General features: G+C 47.7%; 1 protein-coding gene across 5 annotated transcripts in view; it reads left to right on the forward strand.

Moving 5' to 3' along the window:
• Nucleotides 1-25,891, forward strand: part of USP9X (ubiquitin specific peptidase 9 X-linked) — a 255,269-nt gene that overhangs the window by 154,957 nt on the left and 74,421 nt on the right. For all 5 annotated transcript variants that reach the window (XM_073566031.1, XM_073566034.1, XM_073566033.1 and 2 more), the window contains exons 28-29: nucleotides 829-975; nucleotides 2,224-2,370. In XM_073566031.1, the coding sequence (XP_073422132.1) occupies nucleotides 829-975; nucleotides 2,224-2,370 (294 nt within the window). The remainder of the gene's footprint in view (nucleotides 1-828; nucleotides 976-2,223; nucleotides 2,371-25,891) is intronic.

The following is a 25,891-nucleotide window of genomic DNA, read 5'->3' on the forward strand; positions in this document are numbered from 1 at the left end:
GCACCCTAATCCCTTTTGTAATTGGCTTCTTTATAAAATTCTCCACACTTCTTATCCATCAAAGAGGACATCACAGGGGGCTGGGGCTGCCATTGCTCCTCTGCAGTCTACTGCTCCTCCTAGATCAGAATGTCATCAGGGGGCATTTCTGCAGTTAATACTGCATCTCTGCCCTCTGAAGATGTCTTGAATCCAATGTAATACAGCCTGTGGGAGAGGAGTGCAGTGTAGGCACTCTCTGCTTCTACTTCTGCCACCACCTCAGTATCTAACTGTGAAACAAAATGTTGTCAAGGGCAGTTATCTGCAGCCCCTTTAAAGGGAAACTGTCAAGTCCGCAAATGCTATTAGCCTGCAGATGTGGGATTATTCTGCATGTAAATATCATTATAAAGCTGCCTGGCTGCTGTACAGCTATTGTAAGAAAATTAACCCAGTTATGCTGGCATGACTTCACTCACTGCTCAGTATATAGCTGTTCGCATGCCCTGCACACAGACCACCTCATACACTGCACAGAGCATGGTTATCAATGTGCTGGAGCGTGCTTATAGCTGTATGCTGAGCGGTGAGTGAAGTCATGCCAGCACACCTCTATGACTGAAAGCTGGAGCCTGGAAAGAGGAATAAAGTTAATTTTCTCCCAGTAGCCAGGCTTTCAGTGCAGCGGCTGGGCAGCTTTTAGAACGATATTAATCTGCAGGTAAAGTTTTTGGGCACATGATGGGTTCCCTTTTATTATGGAAGAAAATACCAGGTGACCGATTATTAAATTGCATTTAGTTTTAAAATCTTTGAAAAGAGTAATCCATTATGTTTCATTTACAGAGTACAGCGAGAGAACGAGCCAAACACTCTGGGGATTACTTCACCCTTCTGAGGCACCTTCTAAATTATGCTTACAACAGCAACATTAACATCCCCAATGCAGAAGTTCTCCTAAACAATGAAATTGATTGGCTTAAAAGGATACGGGTACGGTGTATTCATTATTTTTTTTAAATTCCTTAACCACTTCATGACTGGAGGTATCTCTGCTTTTGCGTTTTCGTTTTTTGCGCCCCTTCTCAGAACCAGAACACTTTTTTTATTTTTCCGTCCGTATGGCCATGTGAGGGCTTGTTTTTAGTGGGATGAGTTGTACTTTTGAATGACACCATTACTTTACCATGTCATGTACTAGAAAACGGGGAAAAAATTAAAGTGAAGTTCCACACTTTGGCTTTTTTTACTGGCTTTTTTTTTTTTTACTAGGTTCACTAAATGCTAAAACTGACCTGCTGTTAAGATTCTCCAGGTCATTACGAGTTCATTGATGCCAAACATGCATAGGTTCTTTTGAATCTAAGTTGTGAAAAAAAATTCCAAACTTTGTTACAGAAAAAAAGAAAATAGTGCCATTTTCCGATACTGGTAGTGTCTCCCATTTTTCGTGATCTCTGGTTATATTTTTTGCGCGCCGATCTGGCGATTTTAATGATACCATTTTGATGCAGATACGAACTTTTGATCATCCGTTGTATTTTAATGCAATGTCGCGGCGACCTTAAAAAAGTAATTCTGGTGTTTTGCCTTTTTTTTTTTTTTTTTTTTTTCCCCTCGCTACGCCGTTTAGCGATCGGGTTAATCCTTTTTTTTTTAATTTATTTATTGGGTGAGTGATTCTGACTTTTTACTTCTGGCACACTTCAATAATCTCCATGGGAGACTAGAAGCTGCCACAATCCGATTGCCTCTGCAACATAGAGGCGATGATCAGTAGAATTACTCTTGCTATGAGTGCTGACCACCGGGTGGTGCTCAAAGCAAGCTGGCAGTGATGACCATATATGTCTCCAGGAGACCTCTAGTTGTCATGCCAACGGACCTTTGACCCGCGGTCACGTGACGGGGGTGGGGGGGGGGCACCAGTGGGTGGATTTCTGGCCTGATGGCCGGAAGTGCTAGTTAAATGCCGCTGTCAGCATTTGACAGCGGCATTTAATGGTTTAATAGCTGCAGGTGGATCGCTATTCCACCTATGGCTGTTCTGGCCAATGTCAGCTGTTCAAAACAGCTGACATGTCCCGGGAAAGATTTGGCTCACCGCCGGAGTCTGACGCCAGCATACAATTACTCCTGATGTCGGAAAGGGGTTAAAAATTCAGGGATTTATGTCCAAATTGGTGTTGGTTAGTTTTTTTATTTGATGTAAAATGTCAGCATTTCTGATTATTTTCTTAGGATGATGTGAAGAGAACAGGTGAGACTGGCATTGAGGAAACTATTCTGGAGGGTCATCTTGGAGTAACAAAAGAATTACTAGCTTTCCAAACGCCTGAAAAGAAGTATCACATTGGCTGCGAGAAAGGGGGCGCTAATCTTATTAAGGTATTATTTGTTGTACTTTGCTCCTGTAATCTTGTGTGCAGCTTTTTCAGACCATTGCAAGGTCTGATTACTTGTCACGTAAGCCACTTAGTAATAAGATATTGAATGCCACGTTCTCTTGGGTAACTTTGGTCTGACTGCAACATCCCAAAAGTTTTCCCCAATAACAGATGATGTACTTGCTGGCATGTACACTGTAATATAGAGAAAACAAAAAGCAAAAAACACAAATATCCTGAACTAAAAAGTAAAAAATAAACTGCAAATAATGAATAAAGGTAATAATAATAAGGGTATTTAGTAAACATAATTTTGATCAAAATAATATACAAGCCATCCCGCCACGTCCCGGCAATCCTTGTGGAACAGTCCCTACTCTAGTATTTAAAACCTTTTCACTTGCTAAGTGACGTGAATGTGAACAAGGATCGAGCGGCTGAACCACTGGTAAAAGCTTAGGCGAGACAGGATGGATTTCCCAGCTCAGAAAGAGGGCGGTCACACCCATATATGCACTGAATGCACAATGAAATGAATAAAAAACGAATCTGAGCTGAGAAAGTAAAGTTACTTTTTCAGTTCAGATTCGTTTTTTATTTACACTGTAATATAGGTAAAATCATCATTTCCTATGAAGCCCAATCTGAGGCTGAGCTTCACTGACCTACTGACATGGTAGCAGGCCCCATGGCAACACATTGCTTTGCTCCTGAGATTTCTCCTAGTACCATGCGTGTGACAAACTTGTTTGTCACTTCGGTAAGGTTTTAAAATTAACATTAACTACTGAGGAAAGCGCCAATGCGTTCCCAGGGAAACACATGGCAGCTCCTTCCTGGTTGACTTATTCTGGTTAGCTTTCCTTTGACCTCTTGATATGTCTACATATGTGTCCTTCAGTATTAGTATCAGTATTAGTGATGCACTCATGATTTTAGGCTGCCCTCAAGTGGCAAAAGTACATATTACAGGGTTCCATCCATGGGGTTTTCTATCTGTTTTCTTATTTCTTGTGATCTGTTGCTCTAGTTTTTTTTTTTTTTTAATCCTTTTTGTCTGAATTTTAAGGTTAATTTTTACTTTTAATTTGGTGACTTGCCTGCACATATATTACTGTAAAGATTAATGCACGATGATCTTTCTGATCTATAGAACGTTTAATATGTAAAACATTGTATAGACTTGCCATGATTGTAGTAATTGTTTCAAAGGGTAGGATCCAGCAGAGTGAAGCAGACATATCCGGAAAGTCGCAGCTTTGCCAGCTAGATTGTTGGGAAGTGCATGTACATTGAGCACTTGTTGATGTCCATGCAGCTGTACAAAGAGTGCTACCGGAAACAGGACGGTATTGATTCACTCTTTCTTGCAGTGCATTTGAAAGCCGACACAATTTTTATGATGCAGTTGCTACTTGACCTCTGTCCTAAAGGATTTTTCAACAAAATAATGCTGCAATGTGTTTATGGAAAAAAAAACTACCCCCACCTCCCCTCTTGGAGTAGGTGTCATGGAAGTTGAGGAGTCTGAATCAGAGGTTTGGCTTACCAATTTCACAGCCCTGGTGGTATAGGAGGCCAACAGGAAAGAGGGATGAGGCCTCTAGCAAAGAGGGGCCATACCAACTTGGAAGCAACAGTTTTACAGGCTGCTGACCTTCAGCACATTTTCATTAGTTCCCTTTGCTGCCCAACATTAACCCCTTCCTTACCGATTGAATAGTACGTCATCGGTTAGGATCCCCTGCTTTGAGGTGGGCTCTGGCAGTGAGCCCACCTCAAAGCCGCGACATGTCAGCTGTTATGAACAGCTGACATGTGCCTGCAATAGGCGCAAGCGCCAACCGCCCGCACCTATTAACCAGTTAAATCCCGCTGTCAAAGCTGACAGCGGGCATTTAAATAGCGCCTCCGGGCTGGAAGTGAGCTCATCGCCGATCGGGGGTCGGCGACGCATTGCCCTTACAACCACGGAAATTTGGCGAAAATATTGCAAATTTCGCATTTTCAAATTTTTTATCTTTATTCTGCTAAACCAGAGAGTTATGTGACACAAAATAGTTAATAAATAACATTTCCCACATGTCTACTTTACATCAGCACAATTTTGGAAGCAAAACTTTTTTTTTGTCAGGAAGTTATAAGGGTTAAAAGTTGACCAGCGATTTCTCATTTTTACAACAAAATTTACAAAACCATTTTTTTAGGGACCACCTCACATTTGGAGTCACTTTGAGGGGTCTCTGGCAGAAAATACCCAAAAGTGACACCATTCTAAAAACTGCACCCCTCAAGCTACTCAAAACTACATTCAAGAAGATTATTAACCCTTCAGGTGCTTCACAGGGACTAAAGCAATGTGGAAGGAAAAAATGGACACTTTAATTTTTCCAACAAAAATTTTTTAGCATCAATTTTTTTCATTTTCACATGGGCAAATGGATCCTAAAATGTGTTGGGCAATTTCTCCTGAGTACACAGATACCTCATATGTGGTCATAAACCACTGTTTGGGTGCACGGCAGGGCCCAGAAGGGAAGGAGCGCCATTTGACTTTTGAAAGGAAAATTAGCTCCAATCGTTAGCGGACACCCTGTCGTGTTTGGAGAGCCCCTGTGTGCCTAAAAAAATGGAATACCCCCACAAGTGACCCCATTTTGGAAACTAGACCACCCAAGGAACTTATCTAGATGTGCTGTGAGCACTTTGAACCCCCAAGAGTTTCACAGAAGTTTATAACGCCGAGCCGTGAAAATAAAAAATCATTTTTCTCTTTCGCCTCATTGGGGGACACAGAGACCATGGGTGTATGCTGCTGCCACTAGGAGGCTGACACTATGCACAAAAAAAAGTTAGCTCCTCCTCCGCAGTGTACACCCCACCGACCGGCAGGAAATTCCTCAGTTTAGTTTAGTGTCAGTAGGAGGTGGACACGGGTCTTTCATTGGACCCATATCTACCTCGATGTGCGTCGTTCCTTTTCAGGTTTCTGGAGGGATACAGTGTGGACAGTCACAACTGTACTCCCACAAGAGGCTGAGTACGGCGTGTACTGTCACCCCGTATCCTCATAGTCCTCCGGGCGGACCGCAGGCTCAGCACAGGTGACGGCCAGCGAAAACGGATGGTCCTTGCCCCCGCCTCCCACCCACTCGCCCACCAGAGCCTGTCGGTTGGACGAGGCGCGAATATGTAAAAGATTAACAGACAGCGTGGGATGAAGAAGGTACCTTTATTGGCGCACCGGAGCAAGAAACTGCAAAATGCCTGGGAGCGGCGCTAATGTAGCGCCGCAGATGCTCGCGTGCCTCCCGACGGTCGCCGCATTCCTTTTAGGCCCGGCTGCGGTGCGAGTGAGCTTCACCCCACCGCCGGTATTCTTGCGCAGGGTTCTGGCGGCGTCTCCTTTAGGGACGGACGCGGCTGTGCCGCAGTTCTTCCGCGCCGCCCCGTGATGACAGGCGGCCGCCATCTCAACTTTAGTCCCTGGCTTCAGTTCGGGTCTTCGCGCCCGTTGCGACCACGCCCCCCATTCATTCTCATAGGCCGGCTGCGCTCCCGCCCGTGCCTAAGCCCTCCCACCGCCTCTCTAGTCTTGTGGCTGGTAAGGGGAGGGGGCGGTTTTCCTTCTGGTGCAGGCGTCTAGCTCCGCCCTTCTTACCCCTGAAACCGCGTTTTTCTTACATCAGGCTGCTTCCATCTTTACAGCCTGACACAAAGCGGATGCCAGCGCTCCCTACTGGACCCCTGCCTTTTACAAGAGCCTAATACGTCTCTGTTGGGGACACCGGACCGTGAGTAGTTCAGCAACTGCAGACTGACACCCTACTCTGCCTTTCTGTCCCCCAACCTTCCGGCATTTCCGCAGTTTTCTTTTCTTCCTTCACCATGTCTAATTCTAAGCCTGAACGTGGCCGTCCGGCGGCCCCCGCGGGCACCCTAGTCCAGTTCTTCGCATGCTCCTCTTGCAGTCGCAAACTTCCCTCAGGACAGCCTACTCCCCTCTGCCTGGACTGCAGCAATCCCATTCAGCATGATGCCGTCCAGGAGCTAGCTACTGCGCCACGTGAAATCGAACCCCCCATTCCTGGCTGGGCCTCGTCTCTTTCACAACCTGTGGCAAACCTCACCAGGGTGTCTCAGTCCCTAGTGGCCGTTCTTGATAAGTTGCCTCTGGATGCCTGTGCAGGGTCCAGCAGGTCGCAAGATGTTCCATCTGAGCCAGCTAGCAGAAGCCGCAAAAGGCCCAGGCAGGATTTCCGGCTGGAATCCTCTCCTGGCCTCTCATCTCCACCTAGTCCTTCCCAGCAGTCGCCCTCCCGTGCCTCCTCACCTGAGTCAGGGGAAGCGTTCTCGGATATGTCTTCTGAGGGGATTTTAGAGCTGGATTCTGACCAGGACGCGGACATGAAGGTTACAGTACAGAACCTCATTGTGGCAATTAACCACACCTTCGAAATATCTGACTCCCCTGCGAAATCCTCAGATCAGGAGGTTTCGTTCAGACGGGCAGAAACACCTTCCAGGGTATTCGCTTCCCACTCTTGAGTTTGGCAAGATTCTTGCCAGGGAAAGAGAAAATCCGACCAGGCGATTTCAAAGAGGGAAGCGCCTCGGCGTGCTGTATCCGTTTGCAGTTTGTAGTCTGTAGACTACATGTCATCCCCTGAGGAAGAAGTGGTTTACACTTTGAAACGCGTTGGGAATTGGTTAAACTTAACATGTGGTAGTATTTTTATCCTGGTCAAGCAGCGCACAGTAAGCCTGGGATAGATACTTTATCCATAAGGATTTATATTGGTGGTCACGGAGTGGACCTTCGGGTGTGCAGCAAGCTGACATTGGTTTATATGCCTATATCCTTCCCGGAAAGGGTGAGTAGATTTCATCAGTTTTTATTCCGTTTTCCACCCAGATAAGACCCTATTGCGCTTTTCTTTTTCCTTAGTTTTTATAATGATAGAATTATAGAATCCTTGGCAAAGTCAGCATTCGCAGCGGCGCTATGTCCAGTCTTTGCCTCTTCTTGGTAGCAAAGGCCATAGCCACTTGGGCAGAGGATCTCCGTAAGGGCATCCTAGATAAGGCCCAACCGGAGCAATTGGCCCATCTGGCCAACCGGATTTCCCATGCAGGGGATTATCTGCTTCCTTGGATGACACGTCTTGTGCTGTTCAGGCGTCAAGCAACGTAGTGGCAATCCGACGTACAATTTGGCTTAAGGCTTGGCAGGCGGACTTGTCTTCTAAAAAGTCTCTTACCAATCTGCCTTCTCAGGGAGCGTGTCTCTTTGGATCCCAGCTGGACCAGATTATTAAGGACGCCACTGGAGGCATGAGTTCCCTCCTCCCTCAGTCCAAGCCTCGCAGACCCCCGCTAAGGCATCAGTTTCGGCCCTTTCGAGCTTTCCGCCGTTTCAATACGGCAGAGAACTTCTCTAACCAACAAAGACCGCAGGCACGCCAGGATAGAAAGAAGGTGTCCTTCAGACCCACTCCCTCCTGGCGATCTCACTCCTCCCAGGGCAGACCCTCCAGGTCTAGATCTGGACAGTCCATATCAGCATGACTATCAACGAACTCCTGAGGGTCTCTCCCAATTGGGAGGTCGACTCCTTTTCTTCAGGGACATCTGGCTAGCCTCAGTAGAGGACGCTTGGGTCAGGGAAGTTGTATCTTCAGGATACAAGATAGAGTTCGTTTCTCGTCCCTGGGATCGTTTCTTCGAGTCCCGACCTCCAAAAGACCCTGCCTTAGTTCCGGGGTTCTTTGCGTCCATCGCCTCTCTCCTCAGTTCCGGAGTGATTGTGCCTGTTCCCGAATCAGAACGTTTCACAGGGTTTTATTCAAACCTGTTTGTGGTGCCGAAAAGAGGCGGTACAGTTCGCCCCGTCTTGGACCTCCAGTTACTCAACAAGAGAGTCCGACTGCGTCATTTCCGAATGGAGTCTCTTCGGTCGGTAATCACTTCCATGGAGACGCAGGAGTTCATGTGTTCAATAGACATTCACGATGCCTATCTACATGTTTCCATATTCTCCGGCCATCAGAAATTCCTGCGTTTCGCGATTCGCCAGGAACATTACTAGTTTGTTGCTCTGCCGTTCGGTCTCGCCACCGCTCCCAGAGTATTTACAAAGATCATGGCGGCGTTGATGGCCTTGTTGAGAATCAGAGGTCTTGTTCTTTTTCCGCACCTCGACATTCTGATCAAAGCTCCATCCTTTCATCAAGCTCGCCAAAGTCTCACCATCGTCCTCGACACCCTGTCCAATTTTGGGTGGCTCATCAACAAAAAGTCCTGCCTTGTTCCGACACAACGTCTTGTGTTTCTGGGTGGGTCTATTGTTCGACACTCGTCGATCGAGGGTTTTTCTACCACAAGAAAAGATTTTGTTCCCTGCAGCGGGATGTACGATCGCTGCAGATCATACGACTTCCATCTCTCCAGACAACAATGAAAGTCCTGGGAAAGATGGTGGCGGCGACAGAGGCGGTTCCCTTTGCCCAATTTCACTCCAGACCTCTCCAACACGCCATCCTGTCTCAGTGGAACAAGTCTGTTCTTTCCCTGGACCGTCCATTTCGTCTTTCATACCGGGTCAAGCAGTCCCTCATTTGGTGGCTGACGTCTCCTCTCATCTCCCTGGGACTGTCATTCCTCCCCATTCACTGGCAGATTGTGACAACGTATGCCAGCCTCCTCGGCTGGGGAGCAGTGTTCCGCAATCACACTGTTCAGGGTCGATGGTCGACTCAGGAGTCAGCCCTGCCGATCAACGTCCTCGAGATACGAGCGATTTATCTGTGTCTCGTTCACTGGGAGACACTTCTTCTCAGGGGCCTGCCTATCCGGATTCAGACAGCCAATGCCACAGCGGTGGCATATGTCAACCGCCAGGGGGGGGACACGGAGTGTCTCAGCCCTGGCAGAAGTGTCCAAGATTCTTCATTGGGCAGAGGTTTCAGTCCCAGCAATATCCGTGGTGCACATTCCCGGCGTGGACCACTGCGCCGCCGATTTTCTCAGTCGCGAGGGTCTCGCGGCGGGAGAGTGGTCCCTACATCCGGAGGTATTTATTCAGCTTTGCCGTCGTTGGGGAACCCCGGACGTAGATCTGTTAGCTTCTCGCCTCAACAGGAAAGTCCCACAGTTTGTATCCAGGGCTCGAGATCCTCTCCCAGTGGCCGCCGACGCTCTGGCCATTTTTTGGTCGCAGTTCGAGCTCCCCTGCCTGTTCCCTCCCCTGCCTCTTTTTCCCAGGCTGTTGAAGAAAATCAAGGCGGAAGGAATTCCAGTCATCCTCATTGCCCCGAATTGGCCCAGAGGGTCTTGGTTCGCGGACATCGTCAACCTTCTCGCGGACGCCCCCCTGGAAGCTTCCAGACAGAGCAGATCTGCTGTCTCAAGGTCCAATTTGCCACCCCAATTCTCGGCCGCTCAATTTAGCGGCGTGGCTGTTGAGACCGAGGTTTTGAAACGATCAGGATTTTCCGATCGAGTTATTCATACCATGATCCGAGCCAGGAAGCCATCGTCTTCCAAAATTTATTACCGTACTTGGAAAGCCTATTTCACTTGGTGCGAGACCAATGACATTCCGCCCATGTGTTTTTCGCTCCCTTCTGTCCTAGCGTTCCTTCAAGCGGGGCTGGATGCGGGTCTTCAATGAGGACATTGTTCTCCCGTCCTTTTGTCCGAGTCCAACTCATCCTCGGGAGCGATCTTTGAACAAGCTGGACTTGGTCAGGGCGATGAAGGTCTACCTAACTAGGACGACTTCTTTGCGGAAGACAGATTCTCTCTTCATCATTCCAGATGGGGCATGGAAAGGTCACCCGGCCTCCAAAACTACTATTGCTCGCTGGATCAGATCGGCAATTTTGGAGGCCTACCGGGTCAAACATCGAGTGGCCACTCCGGGAATTAGAGCGCACTCTACCCGGGCAGTGGGTGCCTCCTGGGCGGTACATCACAGAGCTTCCGGGAAGTAGTGATGTTTTGAAATGTCGAATTGATAGAATGGTCTGCGGGCGTCATGTTACGTTTGCAGAGCCCCTGATGTGTCTAAACAGTAGAAACCCCCCACAAGTAACCCCATTTTGTAAACTAGACACCCCCCCCCCCCCCCAAGGAACTTATCTAGATGTGTGGTGAGCACTTTGAACCCCCAAGTACTTCACAGAAGTTTATAACGTAGAGCCGTAAAAATAAAAAATCATATTTTCCAGGACACCCCTCCTGACAGCACCACCAGGAGGTTGTCCTTATCCTTGATAGGGACAGGAACACAGAAGAGGTTAAATAGCCCCTCCCCCCAACCCCTTCAGTGTTTTTCCTGTCCCTATCAGGGACTAGATGCAGAGGAGCGCAGCGGTGCGTGTACCTGGAAGCAGGGAGATCCCGGTGGCAGGAGCTGCTGGGAGCGGTGCCCTCTCAAAGGGTTCCTGGCGGTGATCCCTGCCGCAGCAGCGCTGAGACCGCTGGAGGTCCCTCAGCTCTGGGGTGGAGCTGGCTGCTCCCCTTCAGGCGCATCCCCCTGGAGGGCTCTGCGCTGCAGCTCCTGGCTGCAGGACGCCGGCGCCTCGGGTCCCGGGTTCCGGCGCTCTGCGTCATCGAGGGGACACGCCGGTGACTACTTCTGGGGGCGGAGCCAGTAAGAAACATGGCGGCGCCCAGCAAGACGTGGCCCGGGCAGCAGGGTACCCCACAGGGCCAGCGTCACGGAGATCAGGGCGCCCTGGAGGGCGCCAGGGGGTCGGTAGAAGCGGGGGATCCTCGCAGATGGCCATCATCGTCAGCAGCTGGGCTCGGAAGGAGGACGAATCAGATGTCTTGAAGCTGGGTAAGGCGACTACTTAAGACACTCTGACGGACAGCACACTCACTCAGTAGAGATGGAAGGTGGTAGACGTCCAGACGTCCAGTCCCTAGAGCTAGACCCGGACCATGTGAGTATAGGGGTACCAGGGTCCCTTAAAGGTCTCCATACCAATAGGTGGTGCTGTAGAGTAAAAGTCCTCTTTCTTTCTGAAGAGGCAATTTGCATATTATTTTCCCAGAGGAGCATTGCACGGCGAATAAGCCTCCTTACCTTGACAAGCCACAGCTGGCATGTCACTCTCCGCAAGGAGAAACCTTACCTCTTAGACCCTAGTCCAGAGCCTCTCACCTAGCCAAATCAGATCTCATACTTTGCACTGACGAGAGCCAATAGCTCGAAACACCGTGTCTGCAAATTGAGATTCTGATTTGGCTTGTATCCTAAGTCATATTACAAGACTCGTTAAAGGGTTGATTGTGACTTGTAGGATCGCTACTACCAATAGGTGGCGCTGTAGAGTAAAAGTCCTCTTTCTTTCTGAAGAGGCAATTTGCATATTTTCCCAGAGGAGCATTGCACGCCGAATAAGCCTCCTTACCTTGACAAGCCACAGCTGGCATGTCACTCTCCGCAAGGAGAAACCTTACCTCTTAGACTTAAAGGTCTCCATACACAGATATACAGGACCCGCTTCCCAATATATATTTTTCAGGTCAAGGAGGCACCTAGGCTTTTTCCTGGTGGTCGAGGTGGACTGCTTAACAAGTGCCCCCTATGCTCGGCCAAGCTCCCGTCAGGACATACAAAGAGCTTATGTCAGGACTGTATTTCAGGACTCCTAAGACGAGAGCAGTCCTCTCTCCTGGACAATGAGGTCCGTAATACGAGAGGAGGTGCAGTCCACGGTCGCAGCACTGGTACCAACAGAGTCCCGCGCCCGAAGAGACCCAGATGGGAGCTAGAACAGAGCTCGGTGGAAGGAGAGGTGTCAGACTACTCTGATCCTGACTCCGGCGAAGGTTCCTCGGCAGCGCGCCCGGAAGAAAGGAAGAGATACCTTTTTTCTGCGGAAGATACGGACACGCTCCTACAGGCAGTCCGAGGTACAATGAAAGTAGAGGATTCTACGGAACCACGGACAACCCAAGATGAGATGTTCGGAGGGCTGAGAGCCCGTAGAAATACTGTATTCCCAGTTAATAAGCACATAACGGCAATGATCTTAGAGTGGGAAGAAACAGGAAAGAAACTAATAGTCCCAAAGGACTTTAGGTACCATCTTCCCTTTGATCCAGAAGAGATAAGTGTGGGAGACCGTTCCGAAGATCGACATACCGGTAGCCAGGGTGTCAAAGAAGACTGCTATTCCCTTTGAGGATTCATCCGGCCTAAAGGATCCGATGGACAAGAGATCAGAGGACCTCCTCAAGAAAGCTTGGGAAGCATCAGCAGCCATTATGAAGGCTAACATAGCGGCCACCTCGGTAGCACGATCAATGACCTTATGGGTGGGGGAGCTAGAGGATCAAATTAGAGACAGAACCCCCAGAGAAGAGATCTTGAAATCACTACCTCTCCTGAGAATGGCTAACTTCATGGCGGACGCCTCGGCGGAATCGGTCCGGTTCGCCGCAAGAAACAATGCCTTATCTAATTCAGCAAGGCGGGCGCTGTGGCTGAGGTCCTGGTCGGGAGACACAAAGAACAAACTTTGTTCCATACCCTTCTCCGGGCTCCATGTTTTTGGGCCCGTACAAGATGAGCTGCTCGTGAAAGCTTCCGACAAGAAGGGCTTTCCGGAGGAAAGGCCTAAACGAAAGCCTTTTTTTCGGAGGACCCGTTCCCATCCCAGACAAGATTATAGGGGAGAAGGGAAGGTCCGGTAGGTGGAGCTACCCGAAAGGAGGAAGAGGGAGAAGTTCTCCTCAGGAGCAGAAGGCAAGACCTACCAGAGAATGACGCCAGGAAGATAGGAGGGTGACTCCGTTACTTCCAAAATATCTGGAAGAATATTACCCAGAACCAGTGGGTTTGGAATACGGTCGCAGAGGGTTACAGAATAGTTCACCGAGCGACCGCCCAGAAGATACTGCGCAACCCAGTCTCAGGTGACCCACCAGAGACTATTAAAGGACATACGGGACCTGATAGACAGAGGCCATAACCCGAGTTCCCCATGCCCAGAGGTTTCAGGGTCACTACTCAACTCTATTCTCCATAAAAAAAACAGGTGGAGAATACCTGACTATAATAAATCTAAAAGTTAAATCGGTGGGTGACCTACAAAAGATTCAAGTTGGAATCTCTAAAAGCAGCTATACCATGTGCACCCTAGATTTAAAGAGTGCCTACTATCATGTGCCCATCCACAGATCTCACCAAAAATTCCTCAGGTTCGCCATAAAAGAGCACGGGCGAATACAACATTACCAGTTCCGTTGCTTGCCGTTTGGACTCGCTTCAGCACCCTGGATCTTTACAAAGCTCATGGCGGAAATCATGGCCCATCTAAGGGAAAGAACTACCCTTAGCATACCATATTTGGACGACCTCAACGAATGGAGCAGGACCTTACATCCACCATATCGGTCCTAGAGAGCCTAGGGTGGGTAATAAATTGGAAGAAGTCCAGCCTAAGACCAGAAAGAGATGTTTCTTGGAGTCATACTAAACTCAGGGGAATAATGTTCCTTCCTTCCTCCACACAAACAGCAGGCAATCTCTCAGGAGGTTCAGTGGGTCCAGAGACGCAATTACATGTCCATAAGGAAAGCCATGAGACTCCTGGGTCTCATGACTTCATGTATCTCCAGTGTACAGTGGAGCCAGTTCCACTCAAGAATACTGCAGAGAGAGGTCTTAGCGAGCTGTGACGTTAGGGAAACATCGCTAGACAAGAACATGTCACTTTCCGAGGAAGGAAAATGGTCCCTTTCCTGGTGGACAGGCACACACAATCTCGGGAAAGGGAGACCTTGGAGACTGTTGCCATGCACAAGCATCACTACCGACGCCAGTCTCAGAGGCTGGGGGGCTCACTTGGAAGGTCGATACCTCCAGGGGACATGGGGCCCATCAGTACGCGACCGGTCCTCGAACTACAGGGAGCTCAGGGCAGTCTGGGATTTGCTAAAAGCATGTCAAGAAGAACTGAGGGGTCAGAATGTCAGGATATTCTCGGACAACTCGACTACAGTTTCCTTCCTTGAACATCAAGGAGGCCCGAGATACCGTCACCTTCAGGACCTAGCACACAAGATCTTTTGTTGGGCAGAACAAACAATAGCCTCAGTTATGGCAGTCCATCTGAAAGGATCCAAAAATCAGGTTGCCGACTTCTTGAGCAGAGAAAAGATCCAGTCGTCAGAGTGGTCACTAAGCGAAGAGGTCTTCACAGAGTTATGCCAACATTGGGGGACACCAGAGGTCGACTTATTCACCATAAGGAAGAAATCAAAAACAGAGGTTCTTTTCTATCAACCAGTCAGACAACCCAATAGGTGTAGACTCGTTATCCCAAGAATGGAACATGGAGCTCGCTTACGGCTTACCGCCACTCCCTCTTATACTAAGGGTCCTAAGAAAGATCCAGGAAAGCAGAGCATCAGTAATATTGTTCCTTACTGGCCCATGAGAAGCTGGTTCTCCTTACTAAAGTGGATGGCACAGGAAGACCCGATACAATTACAAGCAAGATGCGACCTGTTAACCCAGGGTCCCTTAGTTCATCAGAGACCCGAGATTCTACAGCTATTGGCCTGGATTCTGAGGTGGAGATCCTAAAGTCAAAGGGACTCCCTAACTCAGTTATAGCTACTATGCAGAATAGTAGGAAGCCGGTAACTTCGGCTATATACCGAAAAAGCTGGAAGAAATTCTGTTCAGTGTGTGAGGCCAGTATCAGTCATTCGGGGTCCAGAGATCCCTCAGATCCTAGACTTTATCCAGGCGGGCTTTGATAAAGGGCTAAAGCTTAGTACGCTCACAGTGCAGGTGGAGGCCTTAAGCTCATAGTTTGACTTCCCCCTAGCCAAGCATCCATGGGTAGTGAGGTTCATAAAAGCCACTCAGCGGATGAGACCTACAATCCGTAGCTCGATACCACCTTGGGATCTTAGCTTGGTCGTAAATGAGCTACGCAAAGACCCGTATGAACCCCTAGAACAGGCCCCCTTGAGATCAATGACGTTTAAAGCCCTATTTTTAGTGGCTATAAGTACGGCTAGACGCATAGGGGAGATTCAGGCCCTCTCTATAGAGCATCCATATCTGAAGATCCCGGAAGACTGCATCATCTTAAAATTAAATCCAGCCTTTCTTCCCAAAGTAGTTAGACTTTCACCGGAGCCAGGAAATTATACTACCATCCTTCTGCCAGAATTACAACAACGAGAAGGAACGCACTCTCCACCTCTTGGACGTTAAAAGAGCCGTCCTCCAATACTTGGACGTTACAAAAGGCTGGAGAGTAGACTCTAACCTCTTCATCCAGATGGCAGGCAAAAACAAAGGGAAGAAGGCATCAAAGGCTACCCTGGCTAGATGGTTAAAGTCAACTATCAGTGCAGCATATGTGTCGGCAGGAGAGACTCCACCAGAAAACCTTAGGGCCCATTCTCTAAGAGCAGTTTCGGCCTCATGGGCAGAGCGCGGGAGCATCTATGGACCAGATATCCAAGGCCGCAACCTGGTCTAAATTTAATACCTTTTGCAGACATTACAAGTTGAATGTTATGGCAAATCCTCAGACAGCGTTCTGGGGGGAAAGTCCTCCAAGCTGTAATCCCGCCCTAGTTGTAGTTATTTGGTAATTCTCCTGGTGGTGCTGTCAGGAGGGACGTCCTGGAAAGTAGGAATTAGTCCTACCGGTAATAGTATTTCCAGGCGTCCATCATGACAGCACCCCTTATATACCCTCCCTTGAATTTCCTATCTGATATGTGAGGTATCATGTATGGTAGGAAGTTCAATAAAATTGCGTAGTATCAATCTTGGTGTGGTACTTAGAAAATCACTGAAGGGGTTGGTGGGGAGGGGCTATTTAACCTCTTCTGTGTTCCTGTCCCTATCAAGGATAAGGACAACCTCCTGGTGGTGCTGTCATGATGGACGCCTGGAAATACTATTACCGGTAGGACTAATTCCTACTTTTTTTCACAAAAATGACCTTTTTGCCCCATTTTATTTATTTTTTACTAAGGGGGTAGCAAGAGAAAATGGACCCCAAAAGTTGCTGTTCAATTTGTCCTGAGTATGCTGATACCCCATATGTGGGTGTAAACCTCTGTTTGGGTGCACGGTAGAGCTCGGAAGGGAAAGAGCACCGTTTGATTTTTTCAACGCAGAATTGGCTGGAATTGAGATCGGACAACATGTTACGTTTGGAGAGCCCCTGATGTGCCTAAATAGTGGAAACTTCCCACAAGTGACACCATTTTGGAAACTAGACCCCCTAAGGAACTTATCTAGATATGTGGTGAGCTCTTTGAACTCCAAAAGTGCTTCACAAAGTTCATAACGCAGAGCCGTGAAAATAAACATTTTTTCCTCAAAAAATGATTTGTTAGCCCGCAATATTTTATTTTCACCCTTGTAACAGGAGAAATTGGACCCCAAAAGTTGTCCAGTTTGTCCTAAGTACGCTGGTACCCCATATGTGGGGGTAAACCTCTGTTTTGGTACACGGTAGAGCTCGGAAGGGAAAGAGCGCAGTTTGACTTTTTCAACGCAGAATTGGCTGGAGTTAAGATCGGACACCATGTTGCGTTTGCAGAGCCCCTGATGTACCTAAACAGTGGAAACCCCCCACAAGTGACACCATTTTGGAAACTAGACCCCCTAAGGAACTTATCTAGATGTGTGGTGAGCGCTTTGAATTACCAAGTGCGTCACAGAAGTTTATAATGCAGAGCCATGAAAATAAAAAATCATTTTTTTTCCACATATCATTTTTTTAGCCCCCAATTTTTTATTTTCCCAAGGGTATCAGAAGAAATTAGACCCCCAAAGTTGTTGTGCAATTTTTCCTGCGTACGCTGCTACCCCATATGTTGGGGTAAACCACTGTTTGGATACATTTCGGGGCTCGGGAGGGAGCACTGTTTGACTTTTTGGACGCAAAATTGGCTGGAATCAATGGTGGCGCCATGTCGCTTTTGGAGACCCCCCCACACCCCCCCTGGTGTGCCTAAATAGTGGAAACCCTCTCAATTCTAACTCAACCCAAACCCCAACCATAATCCTAACCCTAATTCCAACCCTAATCCTATTGAAAAAATAAAAAAAATTTCCTTATTTTATTATGTGCCCCTAGCTAAGGGGGTGATAAAGGGGGGACTTTATTTACTTTTTTTGTATTTTGATCACTGTGATAGTTTATCACAGTGATCAAAGTGTACCTGTAAAAAGAATCAATCTGCAGACCGGCTGATTCGCGGGCACACTGCGCATGCGCCCGCCATTTTGTAAGATGGCGGCGGAACACCAGGAGGTACCGGGACTCATGAGGTACTGGGGGGGGGGGGTATTAGGGGGCGATTGGAAGGCAGGGGGAAGCGGAGGGGGAGCAGGTTATTGCGGCAGCTGCTGATCGCCGCCGTCAGAAGGTGGCGGCGGCACGTCGCCGCTGCCGGGTGGGGGTCGGATCACTATTTCCAGCCATGGCCGATGCTATTGCAGCATCGGCCATGGCTGGGTAGTAATATTTCATCCAATTTCATTGATGAAATATTACTATCGCTCTGATTGGCTGTTTCACTTTGAAAAGCCAATCAGAGCGATCGTAGCCACGTGGGGGCGAAGCCACCCCCCCTGTGGTAAAGTACAAAGCCCCCTGTATCTGCGGGTCGGGTGACCTTACCCCGGTCACCCGACCCGCAGGGGGGCTTTAAACTCATGACGCCACATAGGCGTCACTGGTCATAATGGCACAGGTATTCATGACGCCTATGTGGCGTCATTGGTCTGGAAGGGGTTAAACCTTGAATCATATATATTGGTGTTAAACAAATTAAAGGCTTTAAGTATGTTATCCTTTTCCATTTTCTGTAACTAATTGGATGATACAAGACGGACCCTCCTGTGATTTAACTATTGTATACAAAAGGTGCCGCACACTTTCACCTGCTCAAAATCTCTACTTTATGCAAAAATGTGTTCTGCTCTAGATATAAGATGATCATTAAATAATTTCTGAGCTGTTTCTAGTTCTTGCCTACTACTCACCGATGGACTTAAAATATATTTTCCTTCAACCTGTTGCACATTTTGGTGAGCTTGTGTGAACTCCTTGGTTTTAGCTTCATGCCTAAAAGAAATCTCATAAATATTCCCCTAACATACGCTTTCATGGTGTCCCACAATATTTTTGAAGCTGATCCTTCATTTATTTTGGAAAATTCTGTGAATTCTTCCTTTATAGAATTATCTACTAACATAAGCCAATATGGTTTCAATTGCCACAGGCATCTGATTATCCCCTCTATTTCCCCTGTTCTCAATTACACTCGAATCGGAGAATGGTCTGTGATTCCCCTAGGTAAGTATTCCACTTCGTGGACAAACTGGTTCAAAGATTCTGTTCCAATTGCTAGGTCAATCCTTGACAAAGAATGGTGTGACATTGAGTAGCATGAATACTGCCTAGCTAGTGAGGATTTTTCTGTCTCCAAATATCAAAATACCCAATTTCTGACAGCATTCTACAGGGTGGACTATTTATATGGATACACCTAAATAAAATGGGAATGGTGACAGTTTTCTTGCATTGAAATCTGCTGCAATGACCCGGATACTGTGTTCACCAGACATCAACACAATTTCTATTCGCTTCTCACGTGTTAACCTCTGCGACATGTCAATGGCTGTAAACAAAGAGAAATTTGTAAATAACTCATGAAAGAATAAAGTTACATTAAAACCAAGCACACCTTTGTTTTTCTTGTGAAATTCTCAATAAGTTTGATGTGTCACATGACCCTCTTTACATTAGGAAAAAATAAAGTTAGATCCAAAATGGCCGACTTCAAAATGGCCCCCATGGTGACCACCCATCTGAAAAGTCCCCCCCCATATGCTAAAGTGCCACAAACAGGAAGTTGATATCACCAACCATTCCCATTTTATTTAGGTGTATCCATATAAATGGCCCACCCTTGTAGACATCACTGTAGGGAAGGCAGAGGCAGGTGTAATATTACCTGTGTGTATTCTGTCCCAGTGTGGATGAATATAAATGTTAAAATCCCCTATTAACAGAACTGAGTTGTAGGGAATTCTGATGGAAAGGATGGTATTTTTTTTATTGCATCCTTATATGGAGGGGGTGTGTGTGTGTATGTGTATATATGTATGTGTATATATGTATGTTTATATATATATATGTGTGTGTGTGTGTATGTATATATGTGTGTGTGTGTATGTATATATGTGTGTGTATGTATATATGTGTGTGTGTGTGTGTATATATGTGTGTATATATGTGTGTGTGTGTGTGTATATATATATATATATATATATATATATATAATATTTATTATATAATATATATTATATAATATATAGCCACCAAAATTTAATTCCATCTGTATGGCACAATAGACCGATGTAACAACCCTCCGCATCCACAACAGATTTTAAACATTTAAATGGGATTAATCTATGTATCAATACACTAACCCCTATCGCATGGGATTAGTACAGTATATCGAGTAGAAGGAATGACCTACCCAAGCTCTGTTAATACTTTGTTTTGTTTCAGGGGTCAAATGAGTTTGTAATAGACAGATAATAGCCGGTTGGTATTGATGCAACCATGTGTATATTGAGCACCTCTTAGTTAGATCTCCCATGCACCTCACATTCCATGCTATAATATTTGCAAGCTAACATATAACAAACTCAGAACTTAACACACAACCATAACCAATCAATCATAGGCATTTCTCCCGGAGGAGAGATTGGGAGCCTATGCAAGTCCAAAACCTGACTTAAAAGGACTTTATTCCAAAAAATAAAAACAAAACCCAGAAACAATTGAAAAAGATGAGAAGAGAGTTTATCAGAAAAGTTTCAGGGTTTCCCACTACACTATCCATGTTATATGGTTATCAGGATACAGAAATCATAGAACCGGATTTGTTGACTTAGGTTATGTGCACCCTTTTTGCGGATTTGGCCCTGCGGATCTGCTGCAGATTCTCATGCGGTGTACAGTACCATGTTAGGCTATGGAAATGAAAAACCGCTGTGCACGTGCTGCGGAAAACTCAGAGCGGAAACGAAATGGTTTATTTTCCGCAGCATGTCAATTCTTTGTGCGGATTCCGCAGCGGTTTTACACCCATTTCGTTATAGGAATCCACAGGTATAAAAACGCAGACTAAATCCGCAGTTAATCCACAGGTAAAACGCAGGTCATTTTACCTGCGGATTCTGCAGATTCCGCGAGGAAAAATCCACACACGAATCCGCAACATGTGCACATACCCTTAAGGAGGACCAGATTTATCCGGTTTCAGTTTAGCCTCTATAATGTCCAGCCACTGTGTTGCTTCCTGAGGGGAGTCATGAACTAGCACCTTTCCAGACACTATGATCCTCAATCGTGCAGGATACATAGTGTGGAAGCTGAGGTGTCTCATCCTTTTCTTGACATGTGTGATTTGTGCTCTGTGTTTCTGCACTTCTGCAGAGAAATCAGGGAAAAAGGCCATCTTAGTATTTTCAATAAACAGATTAGGACAGTCATGTGCTTTACGCAGGATTGTCTCTATCTTTATAATGCAATAGCTTCAGCACTAAAGGTTTTGGTGGGGCCTCTGGTGGTGGATTTCTGGATGGCACCCTCTGGGCTCGTTCTGTTGCAAACATAAGAGATAGTGTCTCTTTTCCACACACACACACATCCCTGAGCCAGGATTCCATAAAATCAATTGGGTTTTTGCCCTCAGACCTTTCTGGGACTCCTATAATGCATGTTATTTCTACGGAGTCTATTTTCCAAGTCATCTGTTCTGTTCAACAGCGCACTCAGATTTTGTTCATGCATTTTCATATCGCGTTGCATCGAAGGTAGTTGATCCTCAATATTACGAATTCTTCCTTCTATTTCTTTAACTCTTTCAAATGCCCTTTGAATGTCTCCTCTTATAGATGACATATCTTTCTGCATAGATCCCATAAGGGTGGTAATACTGTTCAAGGTTGTATTGAACATATTAACTGCAGACAGCGCATCCCTCATTGTGGGTTCCTGGCCTGTGACAGATTGTGTTTACTGCCTGGTTTATGGCTGCTGCTATATTTTTTGGTGTCATCAGCTCTGTTTCTGGAGATAACAGCTCTCATGCTCCTCTTGTTCCTACCTCGACTGACCTTTAGAAGAGCCATCCACAGCTGCCTCTCACGGGGCACAGTGCCTCAGAATTGTGAAGGCCCCCCCCCTCGTCTCACACAGCGATCTCACTAGCGAGATCGCTGCTGAGTCACAAGTTTTGTGATGCAGCAGCGATCTCACCAGCAAGATCGCTGTGTGTGACACCAGCGACCGGTCCCCCTGCCCGATCGTCCTGGAATGGCCAGGACATTTTTTTTTTTAATTTTTATCTCTGGCCAGCACGCATCGCTACGTGTGGCAGGCGGGAGACCAGTGATCAGCGAGCTGACGCTGGTATCTAAGGTACACATCGGGTTTCTAAGCGGCGTGCGCCGCTTAGAAACTCGATGTGTACCTTGGTTACCAGCTCCCTGCACCAGTGCACTGGTAACTAAGGTACACAGTGGGTAACTAAGCGTCATGCGTCGCTTGTTACCCACGTGTCGCTGGTGAAGCTGCCTGTTTGGCAGCTCACCAGCGATCGTATAGCGATACACCAGCGATCCTGGCAAGGTCATATCGTTGTCTGGATCGCTGGTGCGTCGGTGTGTGACGGGGCCCTTACAGCATCTGACATATCTCCCTGCTGAGTTTTATCTCTGCTGTCATCAGCTGTGCCATGTTGGACTGGAAGGCTTCCTTACCAGCACCACTTTTGTGACCAGTCATACTCTTCAGGAATTCCCAGACTCAGGTCCTCACTGACACCAGTGTTTTATGAGGTAGAAGCTGTGCTTTGCTAAGGTTGTTGAATGGTGCAGGCTAGGATATCATGATTATGAATGGGAGCTCTCCTTCTGTGTCTGCTCACATCAAGCCTCAGGCCACGCCCCAGAAAAATAGCTTTTACTATACTCACCTGTGTGGCGGTACAGTCCAAGGGGTGTCACTCTTCTTGGTCCCACGCCTCCCATCTTCTTGTGATGCCGTCGTCCTGCTTTCTTCGTTTCGTGCTCCTGCGTAAGCGTACTTCTCTGCCCTGTTGAGAGCAGAGCAAAGTACTACAGTGTGCAGGTGTCGGTAAATGTCAACGAGCACCTGCACACTGCAGTATTTTGCTCTGCAGAGAAGTGCGCCTGTGCAGGAGTGCAATACCGGGGAGACTGTGTGGATGATGCAGGGATGCGTCATCCACACGAAGCAAGAAGGATTGCATCGCATGAAGATTGGAGGCGCCGGACCAAGAAGAGTGACCAGACTCATTTATACAATACTGTATATCGGCCCTGAAAGGATTAAGTCCCCTAATGTGGACTAGCAAATATGTCAGAGATTATATGTGTGTGTGTATATGTGTGTGTGTGTATGTATGTATATGTATATGTGTGTATGTATATATATATTAGTGTGCATGGCAAAGGGCTGTGTGGTCGATGGGAGATGTCTCATAAATGGCTTGTCTCCATAATGTAAAGCATAACAGATATTGCTGTGCTGTTATTGTTTTGCAAGGACCTGTGGTGAGGTCACATGACCAGTCAGCTGCTGGGTTCGTGGGTGTGGCTACACCCTTATAATGTGGCCTGCTCCTGAACCAGGTAGCTATATGTGGGGAGGACTACACCTCCCACGTGTGCTGAGACTCCCGGTCTGAGTCTGAAACCACGAACATTTGTTTTGTTTGCCTAAGCTAGAGGCTATTTTTGGTGATACGCTGATTTATGGTTTATAACACAAATAAACCTCATGAACTTAGGAAGAACCTGTCTCATGATTGTCTTCCGCTGCACCTGAGCGAGTCACATCCCTACAATTGGTGAAGAAAGCGGGCAGCGATCCCAGCAGAGACTTGAGACAGTTGCTGCATGTCCTGGATAAAGTTTGCAGCGGGGCAACAAGCACTGCCTGGAATAATGGAGGACCTGCTGAAACACCTGGTCCAGTCCCAGGAACAGCAACAGGAAACCAACAAGCTGTTACAGCAGATCCAGCAAAGCCAGCAGAAGCAACGGCAGCAGTTCCAGCAGAGCCAGCAGGAACAACAGCAGCAGATGCAGCTTCTGGCAACCGCCATCCAGGAGGGCAGGACGAGTGCCCCAACCCCAGGTCTGGCTGAAGACACCCACGTCAGGAAGGCGGTAAGACGCACATTGCAAAAAATGACCCCTGAGGATGATGTGGAGGCCTTCCTGACAGTGTTTGAGAGGGTGGCTGAGAAGGAAAAACTTCAGCCAGAGCAGTGGGCAGAGGTACTGGCCCATACCTGACGGGGGAGCCCCAGAAGGCGTACTTTGATTTGACTTTGCAAGATGCCAAGGAGTATCCCAAACTAAAAGCCGAGATTCTCGCACGTTTGGGGGTGACAATGACTGTCAGGGCACAGCGAGTTCACCACTGGGCCTATCACCGGGACAAACCGCCTCGCTCCCAAATGTTCGACCTGTTGCCCAAGGTCCCCTCGGGTGATATTATTTGCTGGAAGTGTCACAGGCCAGGACATATAGCTGCCCGTTGGCCCCAGACCACTGAGCAGATGGACTGCAGCAGTTCATACTACGCCTATCCAGCTTGCAGTGTGAATTCGTCACCTAACGAGGGGCCACAAGCGTGTCCCGTGAAGGTGAACGGTCGAGCAGTAATGGCGCTTCTGGACTCCAGGAGCTTGGTGACCCTTGAGGGCCAGTGTTCCTCTCAACATACTCCCGGATAAAAAGATTGGTGTTCGGTGCATACATGGCGATGCAAAGGACTACCTTATGGCTAGGGTGAATATTGAAACGGCGCATGGCATCGAGTCGCATGAAGTTGGCGTTGTTCGAGACTTGTTGCATCCTATAATTGTTGGCCGGGATTTCTGTCTGTTTTGGGATTTGTGGGGGAAGGGTTCTGAGTGTGCTAGCAAGAGCAGGGAACCAATCCACCCCAACGAGGTATCGCCACCACCAGAGGCAGACAAGTTTCCTTTGTGTCCTTGTTGGGGATGAAGAGGAAGGGTCCCCTGTCCCTGACATCCCGGAGTTAGGGGTGGCCGGGGAGAATTTTGGGACTGCCCAACATAGGGATCCCACGCTGAGGGAAGCCTTTAACAATGTCACCGTCATTAATGGGGTTGCACAAGAGCTGGGAGCAGACACAAGGTTTCCCTATTTTATGCTGAGTGGGGAATTGTTGTACCGGGTCACGAAAATAAGGGAGGAGGTGGTAGAGCAGTTAATATTACCAGGCCCCTATAGACAGAAAGTGTTGGACACGGCCCATTCACACATCTTGGGGGGACACCTGGGGGTGGAAAAAGCGCAGGAACGGATTGTACAGAGGTTCTGTTGGCCTGGGTGTCACCGGGAAATGGCAAACTATTGCAGGTCCTGCCCGACATGTCAGTTATCTGCCCCCACATCTCATTTTTGGAACCCTCTTGTGCCACTGCCCATTATTGAGGTGCCATTTGAGAGACTTGCCATGGACTTGGTCGGTCCCTTAGTTAAATCAGCTCGGGGCCATCAGTATATATTAGTCATCCTGGACTATACCACACGCTATCCTGAGGCCATTCCCCTGAGAAACTCCTCCGCGAAGAGCATAGACCGCGAGCTGGTCCATGTGTTCTCACGGAAGGGTTTGCCGAAGGAGATCCTGACCGATCAGGGGACACCTTTTATGAGCAAGGTGATGAGGGAATTGTGCAGAGTCTTGCAAATCTCCCAGTTGAGGACTTCAGTGTACCATCCGCAGTCAGATGGCCTTGTTTAGAGGTTTAACAAGACACTGAAGAGCATGCTGAGAAATCATAGAGAAAGATGGTAGAGACTGGGATTGTCTCTTACCGTATTTACTGTTTTCTATCTGTGAAGTTCCCCAGGCCTCCACGGGGTTCTCGCCCTTCGAGCTTCTGTACGGCCGGCATCCGCGAGGTCTCCTAGATATAGCCAAGGAAACCTCGGAAGCTGAAGTCACGCCCCACAGAAGCATCATTGAGCATGTGGCACTGATGCAGCAGAGGGTTGCGAAGGTGATGCCCATTGTTAAAGAACATCTCCGCCAGGCACAAGAGGCTCATGCCAGGGTCTACAACCGGTCAGCCAGAGTGAGGCAGTTCAATCCGGGAGACCGAGTTCTCGTGGTAATCCCGACGGTGGAGAGTAAGTTCTTGGCCAAGTGGCAAGGGCCATATGAGGTGGTGGAGAAGCTGGGAGACATAAACTACAAGATCCACCAACCCGGAAGACGGAAGCCATACCAGGTTTACCATGTCAACCTCATCAAGCCGTGGCAAGATAAGAGAGCTAGCGGTAACTCTGTGCTTGCTGGGCTACCTAGAAGGGGAGGTTGGAGCGGTTACCATAGTGGAGACGCTATCGAAGGCCCAGAAACGGCAGTGCCGGG

This window comes from Dendrobates tinctorius, unplaced genomic scaffold (genome assembly GCF_039654945.1).
Source record: "Dendrobates tinctorius isolate UK_male_01 unplaced genomic scaffold, ASM3965494v1 ptg000016l, whole genome shotgun sequence".
In the NCBI taxonomy this organism is placed as follows: Eukaryota; Metazoa; Chordata; class Amphibia; order Anura; family Dendrobatidae; genus Dendrobates; species Dendrobates tinctorius.